The following is a 13,592-nucleotide window of genomic DNA, read 5'->3' on the forward strand; positions in this document are numbered from 1 at the left end:
GGAGGCAGGGAGAGAAGAGAAAATACTGCCCAGCACACATGCAGTCCTCTCCAGGAACTTCCTTCCCAGGGACCTGCTGCCCTTTCTCTGTTCCCTCACCCAGAGTTCTCCACCCCTTCAGGACTCCAGATGAGTCTTTCCAGGATCTGTAAGACAGCACTTCCCCAGCCAAGCCTGTACACTAGCCAGGATCTTCCTTAGCAGCTCCCTATATAAAATCACTAAAAGGTCCTCTTGGCGGGAGGATTGAGCTTTAAAAGATGAAAAGAACTACATCAGATACAGGAGGCAGCTTTGGCAGCTTCTTGGATAAACACAGCTTCAGAGGGCCAGGGAAAAACACAACAGACCCCGGACATCAGGAATGAATTAAGCTTGTCCGAGCTCTGGACCACCCATTCATTACCACTGCAGAATCCAAGAATCAACTGTGTGTTTTGGCCCCTGGAGATGCAAAGGAGAGATGGCTGTGAGCCCTAGTTCCTACAATGATTATCCTGACCTCTGCATCCACTTACCATCCCTAGCCTCAGCTTTCCCTGGGCTGAGAGACCTTTCCTGAGGGCACATTTCCTCCTGAAGTTATCCATGCTGGAGCTGGGGTCCAGGGATCATGGGACAGCATGTGTGTGCTGGGTGACATCAGAGCCTGCTTGGCCAGCTCCTCCCAGAGTAACTGGGACCAGAGAGGCTGTTGGACAGTGGCTGGAGACAAGCATGCTGTCATTCTCTGGTCCCTGAATTCCTCTCTCCTCAGGTGTTTGGGAAGATCGCCCTGAATGACACCACAGAAATCAATCGGAACAACAACTTCCAGACGTTCCCCCAGGCCGTGCTGCTGCTGTTCAGGTGGGTCTCAGGTGCAAATGTTTACACACACACACACACACACACACACACACACACACACACGCACACATATACCTGAATACACACATACATACACATACACTTACAGGGCTACTGCTCTTCAGGTGGGTCTCAGGTGCACACACACACACACACATACACACACACACACACACACACACACACTCTTACAGGACAATAGCCCATCCCTGGGAGAACCAAGGAAGCAGGAAAAGTGTGGCTTCTTCTGCCCTCCTAACCGGAAGTCTCATTTACACCAACTTTCCATGTGCAGAGACAAGGCAGCACACACATCTTCTGGGGTCCTCTGACCTAGCCATTAGGTGTCAAAAGCACACCAAAAGCACTGTGGCTTAGCACCTGACCTGGCACATAGGCAAGCCTCAACACACTGACCTTCAGCAACATAATCTGCCTTCTCTCACAGTCTGTTTACCAAACCATCCTCGAGACACCTTACTTCTTGGAAATGTGCCAGCACAGGTGTGGCTGAGAAGGTGGTTTTCTTACGCTGCCTTAAGCTCATTGCTTATACAGCCAACTTTCTCTTGGCTCGCCACGATCCCTTTATCTGCTTCCATCTTCTTCTCCCTTTTCTGTTTTGCATGGTGTCATGCTCTAAGATTCCATCTAGTCCCAGGCTGGTAGGTAAACCTATTTCTCTTTTATCCAAAGCAAATGCTTGCCTGGTCCCTGAGTCCCTTTTCCATAGCATATGGGGAAAAAAGCTGCCAGATGATGCTACCTCACCATCTCCCAATAGAACCTGGTCCCAGACCGAGTTTATTACTGCTCAAAATACATTTATCAAAATGATGAGTGTCCTAAATATCAGCCTGGCATCCCCACCCCACCCCCAGATCACACACCATCAGAATACAAAGCTATTCATTGTAAGCTGATTTTTTCACAAAGGTAAGCTCCTGCCACATTTAAATGCAAGAGATGGTTGCAGACCTCAGACTGCCACGTGGCTGATCTCTCCCTCTTTTCTAAAGTCCTTAATGGCAGAAAACATCTTTTCAAAGAGCAAACCTCTAACACTGCTAAAGATAGAACATACAAAGATGAAAGAGTGCTACAGGTGAACTAGAAATGTTGAGGAATTTCTAAATGGAGAAAGTAGATGGGGTTCAGTTCCCAAAGGAATGAGACTTGAGAAAAGCACACTTCCAGACACTTGGAGACCATGGAGGGTGAGGAAGCAACCTGGGCCGTCTCCAGTCTGAGACAGGCAGGATCTGGGCCGCCATTTGAGCTGATCCTCTGGGACTTGCATCCTGGGAAGGTTCTGCTATGCTCAACAGCTGTGACAGCAGCATTTGACATAGCACCCCAGGGCTTTGGGGTCTGAAAGACCTAGCAGAGCGCTCGCTCCCCCAGGAACCTACCCTCAGAGAGAAGCTGCTCACCAGACCCCTGAGCACATCTTGCCTTTGGTCTGTGATCCCCAGAGAGCTCAAGTAATGAGGACAGAGAGCTGGGTTCTCAGTCACAAAGAGCAACTGACAAGAAGCCCAAAAATCTGAGGAAGCGCGTATCAGGAAGGAGAGGTGTCTGTGTCATTCTCAAGTCAAAAGCAAAGGAACACAGAGGGAGGAAAAAAGGAGGGGACAGATCCAAAAGATTTGAAGTTAAATACAATTCATATTGTTAGGGCGAGTAAAGACTGTAACACTCATGTTAAATTAGAAGAAAGGGCCACAGCAGCCATTGCTAAAGAGAACAAAGGAGGAAGAGAAAACGCGAATGTTCAGTATTTTTATTTTCCTTTCTAAAACATCTTTTAAATAGAGGAGATGTATAGCAGACAGGATACCACTAAAAATGTATGAAAGGTCAGCTGGGGTCCACTTACTATATAACCGAAGTACAACAAAAAATAAATTATGAAATAAAGACTAAGGCCAAGAGAATAGAGATAGAAAAAGCCCACCGTGTGGTAGAAATTCTAGACAAGAACAGAAGACATGAAGAGAGTAAAACAACAGGCTGATCAGATCATTTTAGACCTTCAGGCAGAATAGGTTACTAGGAAAAATTCTTAACCCTCTGGGGGTGATGGCTTATACCTAGGTCCTCAGAACTCAAAGGCTGGAGCAGGAAGATCATGAGGCCAAAGCTCGTTTGGGTTATAAGACAAGACCCTTTACTGTTTACTGATCATGTCATTTTAGAATGCCTACAGTTAAAAACAAAACAAAGCAAAAAACAACTTAAAGGTTTCCAAAGTGCAAAAACTCTACAACATTGAAGAAAAATTCTTCAAACCTGGTTTTGTTGTTGTTGTATTTTATTTTTTGTCTTGTTTTTGTTTTTTGAGGCCAGCTCTACAAAGACACTAGAAAAAAGGAAATTATAAACCAGTATTCCCTAATTGACATCATAAATACAAAAAAAAAAATCCTAGCAGACTTAACTGAACATTGTGTTAAAAAATCTCATTCAACGTGTGCAGGTGGGATTTAAAGCTGGAATGCAAGCATGGTGTCCCATATGCAAATCAACAAGTATGGCAGGCACATTAACAGAAAGAAGGACACAAACCATGTAGCCGTCTCCATCACAGAGAGTCACTGTGTGACCCATCTATATGTCTGGGAGTAAAGTAAAGTCACATACATGTTAAATATTGAAAGTCAGCAACCAGGGACAAAGAGATGGAACGTGCACATCTCAGAATGGGGGAAGGAGAGCGCATGAGCTCAGTGTGCAGCGCTTGTCTGAGAGACCCAATGCTCCGGGTTGGATTGTGAGCACTGCCTGAAAGCAAACCACCAAATCAAAACACTGGACAAGGGAAACTTCAGTGGTTTATCAAAAGGGCACAAGTGGCACTTAAAAAATTTTTTTTAATTTTTTTTAATTTTAAAAAAATGGCAGTTAAATAAAGAAAAAGTTGAGAGACTAAATTAAACAGGAAGAAGAAAGATAGTACAAAAATATTAAAAATTAACCTTGTTGAATTTTTCCATTAAAAACCAAACATTAGGACCAGCAAAACAGCACAAGGCAAAAAGGTGCTTACTGCCAAGACTGATAAACTAAGTTCAGTCTCCCAGGACTCACATAGCAGAAGAAGAGAACCAACTCCTGCAAGTTGCTCCTTGACAACCACACACGTGCTGTGACACACACATGAATAATTACATTTTTTTAAGAATAAAGATCAAGTGTGATGCATACATATAGAAATTTCACAGTGAAACCTATTAATTTGTACAATTAATATGACTGAATAATTACAATTTTGAATGATTGGTAATCTATTGTTGGTGTTAAGAATTCCAGCTCTAGCGTATTTGTAATGGACATAGTAAAGCAAAATGACCCAAAGAGAGTAAAGATAGAGGTGGGAAATGGCATTAGCAGCAGTGCTTGCCATGTATATATAGCAGTCGCAGGATCAGTGGAAGTAAAATTTGAGGTGAGAAGCCTTTAACAAAACAAAGATGGGTATTTGATACATATAAAAAGTTTTAATAAAGCAGTAATATATAATAATTACAAATAATACAAGCTTAACAATGTTTGAAATATATGTGTATATATATACATATATATTAATAGGACACAAGGAGAAAATAAACACATAATGATGAGTTATCAAACATATAGTTCATAAAAAATAATAATTTGACATAGGTGAAAGACCATCTCCATCTAAGAAACACAATTAAGAGGTGTCATCTATAGACCTGCCCTCAATAAATGGCACTCAGAAACGCCCACAAAAATAGCCACAATTTAGGTCATAAGGAACTTAAGAAGTCCTAAAACTTCTTCAACATTAATACAGCACAGCTAGAAATTATGCACAGAAAAAAAATCCTTTAAAAATCTACCCACATATAATATTAGGCCACCCCACTAATCAGCTGTAAGTTGAAAGTACAGCTTCTCAGCAACAGGGCAGGAGCAGGATGGTCAACGCCAGAGAAAATGAGAGCCCAAGAGTCCTTATTTAGGAGATTATATTAAATAACAGATGGGCAAATGAACATCAAAATAATCCCAAATTATGAAGGAATTCACTCATGAAAATAAAAGCATAAACAAAAATAGATTTTAGAAACAGTCCTCAGGAGTTGGCTTTGAAAATAGCAATAAGTAAATATGCATTTATGAAATGCAACCACTGATAAAACAAAAGGGCAGCACCAAGCACGGGCACGTGGTGTAATTATGGATGCAGAAACGACAGTTGGAATGGTGCGTGAATTTCATGCTTCATTTTTGCCTCATCTCCGAGACGACCAGCTAGTTCAGAATGAAGCCGTATGTCTCTCTGGCAGAAAGTAAACACAAACTTTGTGACTCCTTCAAGAAGTGTGTTGTGACACAGAAGTGGCCTCTGGCACTCGGGTGACGCTGGGAGGTTTTGAGGGCTGAATGACAGTAAAAACAACATACTGAAGCAGGCTACCTCCCTGCACTGAGGAGCCGCCCACCCCACCCCCTGCACTGAGGAGCCGCCCTGCCTGCACTGAGGAGCCTGCCTCCCTGCACTGAGGAGCCGGCCTTCCTGCTGTTGTGGACCTACTCCAGGCTGCCTTGTGTCTTTGCACTTGGTGATTTTGGTTGGGCACGGGGGTAGGGAAGGAAGAAAGATGTTCCGGACTGACTGGTGCAAGTGAGTCTCACTACCTGGAACTCCCAAAGCTGGAAGACCCACAGATATTTCAGTCTCTTATAGATTATATTTATCAGTATTTTGTGAAAAAGCCAACAGATGGAAACTATAAGATACCTGGAACCAGAGCATGCAGGACTCCGAATCCAGGCTTCCTCAGGTGGTCCTGCAACACAAATACTAGCACATTGCTCTGGGGGAAATAATGTACTTTAAAAAAAAAAAAAAGCCAGAGGCCAAAATACATTAGAGAATGAATAAGGCCAAGGAAGCCAGGAATCAGCAGCCAAGTGGTGTGGCAAGTCTCTCTGAGACCATCCATCCTCACTACTGCTGACCAAAGCCAGGCAAAATGAGAGTTTTCAAAATAAGAGCAGATCTTTAAAAAGAAGCATACAACAGGCAACAGCAAAAGTTTAGCAGCAAACCCAGGAAGAAAGTAATATGAACAAATATATGCCAATCTGTTTGGGAATCTAAATGAAGTGGGTACATTAGTATTAGTATTAGTATTAGTATTAGTATTAGTATTAGTATTAGTATTAGTATTAGTATTAGTATTAGTATTATAAAGCTGGCCTGGAACTTACTGTGTAAGTTAGGCTGGCCTCAGACTCACAGAGATCCACCTGTCTCTGCCTCTGTCTCCAGAATGCTGGGATTAAAAGTGTGTGCCACCATGCCCAGCTGAAATACATGCTATTATCTAGGAAAATATGAATTACAAAAAAAATTACTAAAAAGAAAAACTTTGCTCCAAGGTAAGACCACACATCCAAGAATATTTAAGCAGCAATATATTGATCTCAACAGGGTTTTCTTTTAAAGAAAAGATAAAATATTAACTGGAAAAGCATTGATAAATCAAGAAACTACAAATTTAGAGAACAAATTATTCTTTGAAAACGTTTCCATGAGTAAAGCTTTCTGGACTGCATTAATCGCCTAAGCCAATGCGAGCACAGCCATTTAGTTCTGGCTTATCAGGGGCGCAGCTTCCTGGCAAGGTGCACATTAGTGCTAATTTTAACACTGAAATGCTCTCGGTACATGAGTAGCATTAGTGACAATAGATATTGAAACGATTGTCAAAATCACAGCCTTTTACAAGGCCCACGCGGCTGTGTTTTCATCCGTAAGATCAAAGAATAAATCACTCCTAGTCACACGAACTCTCAGTGAGAGAGGCAGAAACCTCCCCACTCAGCCTAGAAGATGAACAAGTACCGATTTTAAAAAACAGAAACAGGAAGTCACAAACACTAAAATATGGGGTGCTGCCATTTGAAGGCTAATCCAAGTGTAGAAAATGCAAGCAAATCACCATTGCAAGAGTGGGTAGGACCAGTAAGGTGCAAGAGCCACCAAGAGCATCACCAGTGTAACTACCAATTAGTAAATACAATAGACAAAATATCTTGCCATCACCTTTCCAGTTCATATTTGTTGAAAGTTAGATTTAGTGCAATAACGTGAAAAAGATGGGCTGGGGCGATGGCTCAGTGGGTAAAGTCTTTGTGAACACAAGGACCTGAGCATAGAGCCTGAGCAGCCCGGTGGCACTCCAAACTAAGAGTGTGCATAAAGGTGTGTGGGTGTGGGTGTGCATGTGCACGTGTGTGCATACATGCATGTGCATTTGTGTGTATGCATGCACGTGCATGTGTGATTTGAATATGTTACAATTAAAATAAATAAAGCTAGAGATAAGCCATGGACTAGAATGAGACACTTGCAGTGCATGTAACTAACAAAGAAATTATTATAAAAATACCAAGGACCACCTCGAATGAACTGGAAGGTACACAGCCTGTGAGTCAAATGAGCGAAACTATGAACACACAGCCAAGACCTGGAAAAAGCCAAATTCTCAACCCTACTAATCATTATCAAGGCAATTGTTTAGAAAGGTATTTATTTCTTTTGGAGACAGGGCCTCATGTAGACCAGGCTAGCCTAGAAAAGCCAAACTTAAATAATAGCGAGATATCATCCCATATTGTCAGCTGAGAGCCAGTCTTTAAAATGCACTACCACCAGGAGCCAGTGTGTCTGCAGTGACGCTGGTGACACTGCTGTAAGTCAGACACGTGCTGCCTGGTACAAATAAAGACAGGAAACATCTCCACCTGGTAGTTCATTCCTGAGCAGACACCCAGGGCATGGACCTGCATGCTTATCACATGCTAACTACGACAGCAAAATAATCTTTCTGAAAAACCCATTCCCACAGCAACAGTGGTTTTTTTTTTTTTATGTACTCAGGTACTCCTGAGTAGCAGTGGCAATGAACTACAGCTCAGAAATATGTCTACATAGCTTCATCTAAAGACGTCACATAGATAAAAGAGCAAATTTTCAGAAACTCACTGTACATCTAGAGTTTTGAAACATTCAAAAATAATGCTTCCTGGTTTTATATTTAATGAGCATAAGCAGTGGGCACGAGCTACTTCAACCCTGTCAGTAGTTCTTCCTGGAGGGTGAGGCAGAGGGAGCCTTGCCTGCCTGGGTGACAGTGGCTGGCTGAGGTTGGACCCTCTCTCTCTCTCGCCTCTCCTGTGTAGGTGTGCCACCGGGGAGGCCTGGCAGGATATCATGCTGGCCTGTATGCCAGGCAAGAAGTGTGCCCCGGAGTCTGAACCCAGCAACAGCACGGAAGGGGAAACGCCCTGCGGCAGCAGCTTTGCTGTCTTCTACTTCATCAGCTTTTACATGCTCTGTGCCTTCCTGGTAAGCTGAAGCGGGACGGCACAGGGACGGCGACAGTTCGGGGGCGGTGTGCGGTCAGGGCATCCCAGCCCAAGAGCTGTCTTGGGAAGACCGAATGACTAGAAGAGATGTCTTGCCCTGAGAAAGGCTAGCGTCCTTGGCCCAGAGCACCTCAGCCAGACTCCTTCTCGTCCATTCGTGGCTCTTGTCTAATGTGATCGAGTTGCTCTAGAAGGCAGAGATGCATGAAAGCGCAGCGTGGGCTTGCATGTCTCTGATGTCTTGCTCAGGAGTGAGGGAGAGATGACCAGACAGAGCCCCGTCTCTGTACCCGGCAACTTGGTAGAAAGGAAGCTGTTCCTGTCTACATGTCGCGCTCATCCCTCACAGTGCTCAAGAGGTCGTTTTGAGGTCAAATTCTAGCGGTTGACATCCTAACTGCTAGCATATTGCTGATGCTTAGAAACATTGGCTTCTGACTCGCCAGGGCACTGGCTGGTGAAATGGGCTTAGGCAGCAACTGGGTAAGGACCTTGACGAGCACCTTCGGGTACCAACTGTTCCCTGCAGATCATCAACCTCTTCGTGGCTGTTATCATGGACAACTTCGACTACCTGACAAGGGACTGGTCTATCCTTGGTCCCCATCATCTAGATGAGTTCAAGAGAATCTGGGCCGAGTATGACCCTGAAGCCAAGTAAGTTTCTAGAGGGAACCCCTGGCTCCCGCTGCCGAGAAAGGGGGTGAGTGGCCTGCGGAAGAGGGGTCAACACTGGGTGTACTAACTGAGAGCACTGAAATATATCAGACCCAGAGTGAAGGGTCGAGGGCCAGCAGGATGGCGTCAGGTACCATTCACTGAGCAGGGGAACATATCAGTTGAATGGAAAAAGAAAAGATTCCAGTGTTGGGCTGGGCATGGTGGCGCACACCTTTAATCCTAGCATTTTATTTCAAAAAGAACTTCAGGAGATTTCCAAGGCAGAAGGCTTCTGTCACTTTCTGTTGCTATGACAAATACCTGACTTGCTCAACCTGTTTTTAAATGAAAAAGTGGCAGGGCGGTGGTGGTGCACGCCTTTAATCCCAGCACTTGGGAGGCAGAGGCAGGAGGATCTCTGATCTCTGTGAGTTCGAGGCCAGCCTGGTCTACAATGTGAGTCCAGGACAGCCAGAGAAAGCCTGTGGGGGCACAGATGGGTGGGGGGTGTTTCTAGTGTCAGAAAAAACTAGTAATACTTACATTGGTCATTTAGGGACATTTGAGCTCCATCTTGACCTCAGGTTTATGGAAACTCTTACTTACCCATAACCATTGATTAATCATCCCTAAATGCCTTCTGGCCAAATTGTTAGTGGATTGAGCAACAACTACACACTGGGATTTAGCTGCACTAGTGTCCCTTACACCTGGAGTACAGCGCTATCAGACTTCGTTTGTGCAGTGGGTCTGCAGCTCCACCATGTGTCTCAGCAGCCCTGAGCGTACCCTGCATCTGGCCCCACCCACTATGTGTGTCCCAGTCTTCTGACCCAGTCTTCTTTCCTTCCTTCTCTAGGGGTCGGATCAAACACTTGGATGTGGTGACCCTCCTCCGTCGAATCCAGCCCCCGCTGGGTTTTGGGAAGCTGTGTCCTCACCGTGTGGCCTGCAAAGTAAGAAATGACAGTTCCTGGGAGTGAGGGAGAACAAATACGGGAGGCTAGGTACCTGTTTGCCTTTGTGACTATTAAGGGAATAAAGCTATTTTAGGGATTTAAAGAGACAAATGTGGGCCAGATCCTATTTTAAGGACCCTTCCCAATCTAAATCCCCAAGACCATAAAAGGACAATAGTCACAGTGAATGTCTTGTGCCCCGGTGAGGGAAATAGACACCGTATATGAATAAGGAGTCTATTCGGCCCATCACACTGCACCACCCAGGCATCCCAGTGACCTGGGGTGATGGGTTAGGAATCTTCTACCTAAAGTCAGAGAACTGTTAGAGAGGCCACAGGTAATCTGTCTCATCACCAAAATGCAAGCTTTACCCAGACAAGGATCTGCTGGTTTGGTTTTTCTGTTTTTTTGTTTTTCGTTTTTACTACATTCCTAAGTGAGTCTATGACTCAAAACCAGCTGGGACAAACACACTGGGCTCCAGTAAAGACAGCCTCTGACTGAACTAGAGAGTAAGGACCCTTAAACCCACTATAGGTCCTGCCACGCAGCCTAGTAACTGCGGAGGACTAGGCCCTCATCCAGTTGCCATTCCTCTTCCATTCTGCGTTTTCAGCAGGAACCCTGATGAGCTCAGAAAGAGCTGGGGAAAGTGGTAACCGAGAGTTGAGCCGTAGGGAGGAAGAAACACAAATGGCCAAGTGAATTGAGCTCCCTGGATAATCCATTCTTGGAAAACAGAGTATTAAAAGCATAGAACGTTTATTTATGCTCAGTGGTAGTCACATTTCCCTGATCAGTGCCCCACTTTCTTCCAAAAAGAACTTCAGGAGATTTCCAAGGCTCCAGAAAATAGGAGAAACAGAAGGCTTCTGTCACTTTCTGTTGCTGTGACAAATACCTGACTTGCTCAACCTGTTTTTAAATTAAAAAGTGACTGGGCTGTTGTGGCGCATGCCTTTAATCCCAGCACTTGGGAGGCAGAGGCAGAGGCAGAGGCAGAGGCAGATGTATCTCTGTGAGTTTGAGGCCAGCATGGTCTACAGAGGGAGTTCCAGGACAAGAGCTGTTACACAGAGAAGCCTTGTTTCAAAAGAACAAACAAAAAGTTTCACAGTTTTGGAGTCCTCAGTCTATGATCACACTGGTCTATGCTTTGGGTCCAAGGCAGCTCTTGGACATTGTGGTTGGGGTGTTTGGAAGAGGCCCACTCCCTGCAGGGCCTCTTTACCTCAGGAGCAGAGAGGGAGAAAGAGAAAGACGCCTAGACTCTAATACTGTCCTCCAGGCTGTGGCTCCCTATAGTGTCTTCCCACCAGGCCTCACCCAAAGGTTCTACCACTTCCCAAAAGTTCTGAGGCTGGGGACTGACCTTTATGGTGAGGCCTTCGGGTGACATTTGGGATTCAAGCTGTAAGAAGTACGTACATATCAAATGTAAGGCCAAGCAGCCTAGAGGACACTGGCGCGTTTAGGTCACGACCTCCAGGTGTGCCTGATAGGGCTGAGATCTTCCTAACTTGGTACCCAGGAGACTCCACATGATACATTCACTCATGAACAGCATGACCCTTGACAAAATATCCATAGGAAGACTCCATGTGGTCCTAAGGGTGACATCACTGCCATTATGTTGGGCACACTGCTCTTTCTCCTGAGGACCCCTGTGTGTGCTGCTGGCTCACCAAGAGCAGGATGCCAGGGGAGCATGTTAGAGAAGGGAAACACAGTCCCGTCTGGGTGAGTGAATGAGGGACAGGTTTGAAGTAGAGACAAACATGTCTACATGCAGAGAGAGGGTGCCTTTCGTCCCCACAAAGCCTTCTCACAGTCCTCCTCATGGGAGTATGGCCAGCAAGTGTTGCCCAGGAAATGCCTGGCACACAGCTGTTCTTGCTGCTGGTAGAAAGTGCAACTGTATCTTTAAGCCTGAGCACAGAGCAGGAAAGAGCCCTTTGTGAAAGCAAGGGTCTAAGGAACTAGGCAGTATAAGAGTATTTACCGCAAAGCCGGGTTTGTCCCTGGGAAAGCTTTGAAGACACTGTGGTAACCCCATGCGTATCCCTCCCACTCCCGGCAGCACCTATCCAAGTTTCTAAGGGCTTCCCGACCTTCCTGCCACAGTGGTTGTACAGAGCCTTCACGAACTGCCTGCGCTTGACACTGACTCAGCCTCCTTTCCCTTCCAGCGCCTGGTGTCCATGAACATGCCTCTGAACAGCGATGGGACAGTCATGTTTAATGCCACCCTGTTTGCCCTAGTCAGGACGGCCCTGCGGATCAAAACAGAAGGTAATAGCTCTTGTGGACCACAGGTAGGAGGATGCCTAGTAAAGCCCAGCATCCTCCCCAGAAGGATGGTCCTGCCTGCACAGCATCAGTGAGGAATAACACTGACAGCCTACATTGTAACCCTCCAAGAGACACCGCATGCTTACATTTTCTTTGGCTCCTAAGTGGCCCCCTTGCCATAGTTTATTTATTTTGAACTTTTTCTTTTCCATCAAACCCTAGTAATTGCCCCGGTGACCTCCTGAAGACTTAGGGTTTAGTACAAAATACAGAAAAGGTGGTTGTTGCACAGAGCAGGACCAAGCCCCATACAATGGACTTGTATTAGCGGCAGCCATGTCTCCCAAACATTCAATTCGCTTTTGAAATTAAAAGGACGTATATTGAAAAGGTGACAGTGACAAGCAGTGTCTGTGGTAAATAAAGTTCATTGCATGCAATTGCTAAAGGTTATGATCCCAAGTGTGCTGCGCTACACAGACTGTGTCCCCTCAAGCTGCTTACAATGGAGGGCCCTTCTAGTTTGCCAAGAGCCGCCCTGTGGGTTAGAAGCAGCCCTGGTAAAGGCATCTGTTATCCATCTCACTGATAACTACTTTGAACTGCTCTGGGATAAGCTGCATGAACACACCCCAAAAGCTGCTGCTGTTCCCCAAGACACCCAGCTTAAGTGCCTCAGAATAGTGAGTTGTCTAAACAGATGCAGCTGAACACCAGCGGAAGCTGTGTGTGAGCCCACATGTCCAAGGGAGCCTGGGGACCTGCCTTTACATCTAGCTGCATAGATGCCTCGTGTATGAACAGGAGTTTGGCGCCACTGGGGCCACCTGAGAGCCCCTGGCTTCCAACCAGTGTCCCTGGTGCAGTGGAAGGGCACAGCATTGTGTAACTCCTTACTGTCTCACTTCGGTTTCCATATTGTGAGAAAATGGAAGGCAGTGGCCCCTGGCATTTACTTTGCCAGGTCACCCAGAGAGAGGCCTTCTTTAGTTGTGCTCTTCCAGAGAGTAACAGACATGAGGGAGCCAAGAAGCAATCCTACAAGATTCAACCTTTACAAAATGAAAAATGGGTCAAATTCTCCTGGTAAACCAAAAGGATAACAAAAGGGGAAAAAAAGGAAAAAGAAAAGGCAGTTAGTGCAAAACTTCAGTCTGAGGTAGATTTAAAGAGGCCTGGGGGCTGGAGAGATGGCTCAGAGGTTAAGAGGGCCTCCCGCTCTTGAGTTCAATTCCCAGCAACCACAAGGTGGCTCACAACCATCCATAATGTGAACTGATGCCCTCTTTGGCAGATAAAGCACTCTTATACAATAAATAAAGTTTAAAAAAAAAAAAAGAGGCCTGTTGCTGATGACAGAATTTGATACATGCTTAACGCGTGTGTGTATATCACAGAACTAGGACATCTGCTAAAATATTA

At 45.3% G+C, this 13,592-nt stretch overlaps 1 protein-coding gene and 1 long non-coding RNA gene across 32 annotated transcripts in view; one reads left to right on the forward strand and one right to left on the reverse strand.

Annotated features, from left to right (window-relative positions):
- The window catches only part of CACNA1C (calcium voltage-gated channel subunit alpha1 C), a 557,751-nt gene that overhangs the window by 521,680 nt on the left and 22,479 nt on the right, over positions 1-13,592 (forward strand). For all 31 annotated transcript variants that reach the window (XM_084766402.1, XM_084766399.1, XM_084766397.1 and 28 more), the window contains 5 exons: positions 758-849; positions 8,071-8,236; positions 8,786-8,913; positions 9,776-9,872; positions 12,068-12,170. In XM_084766402.1, the coding sequence (XP_084622528.1) occupies positions 758-849; positions 8,071-8,236; positions 8,786-8,913; positions 9,776-9,872; positions 12,068-12,170 (586 nt within the window). The remainder of the gene's footprint in view (positions 1-757; positions 850-8,070; positions 8,237-8,785; positions 8,914-9,775; positions 9,873-12,067; positions 12,171-13,592) is intronic.
- LOC311588604 lies at positions 4,330-7,166 on the reverse strand. The gene is made up of 2 exons (XR_014776275.1): positions 5,621-7,166; positions 4,330-5,258 (listed from the first exon to the last, which is right to left on the reverse strand). It is a non-coding gene; the product is annotated as an uncharacterized lncRNA (long non-coding RNA).

The sequence above is a fragment of the Acomys minous genome, assembly GCF_964271855.1.
Source record: "Acomys minous genome assembly, chromosome: 17".
In the NCBI taxonomy this organism is placed as follows: Eukaryota; Metazoa; Chordata; class Mammalia; order Rodentia; family Muridae; genus Acomys; species Acomys minous.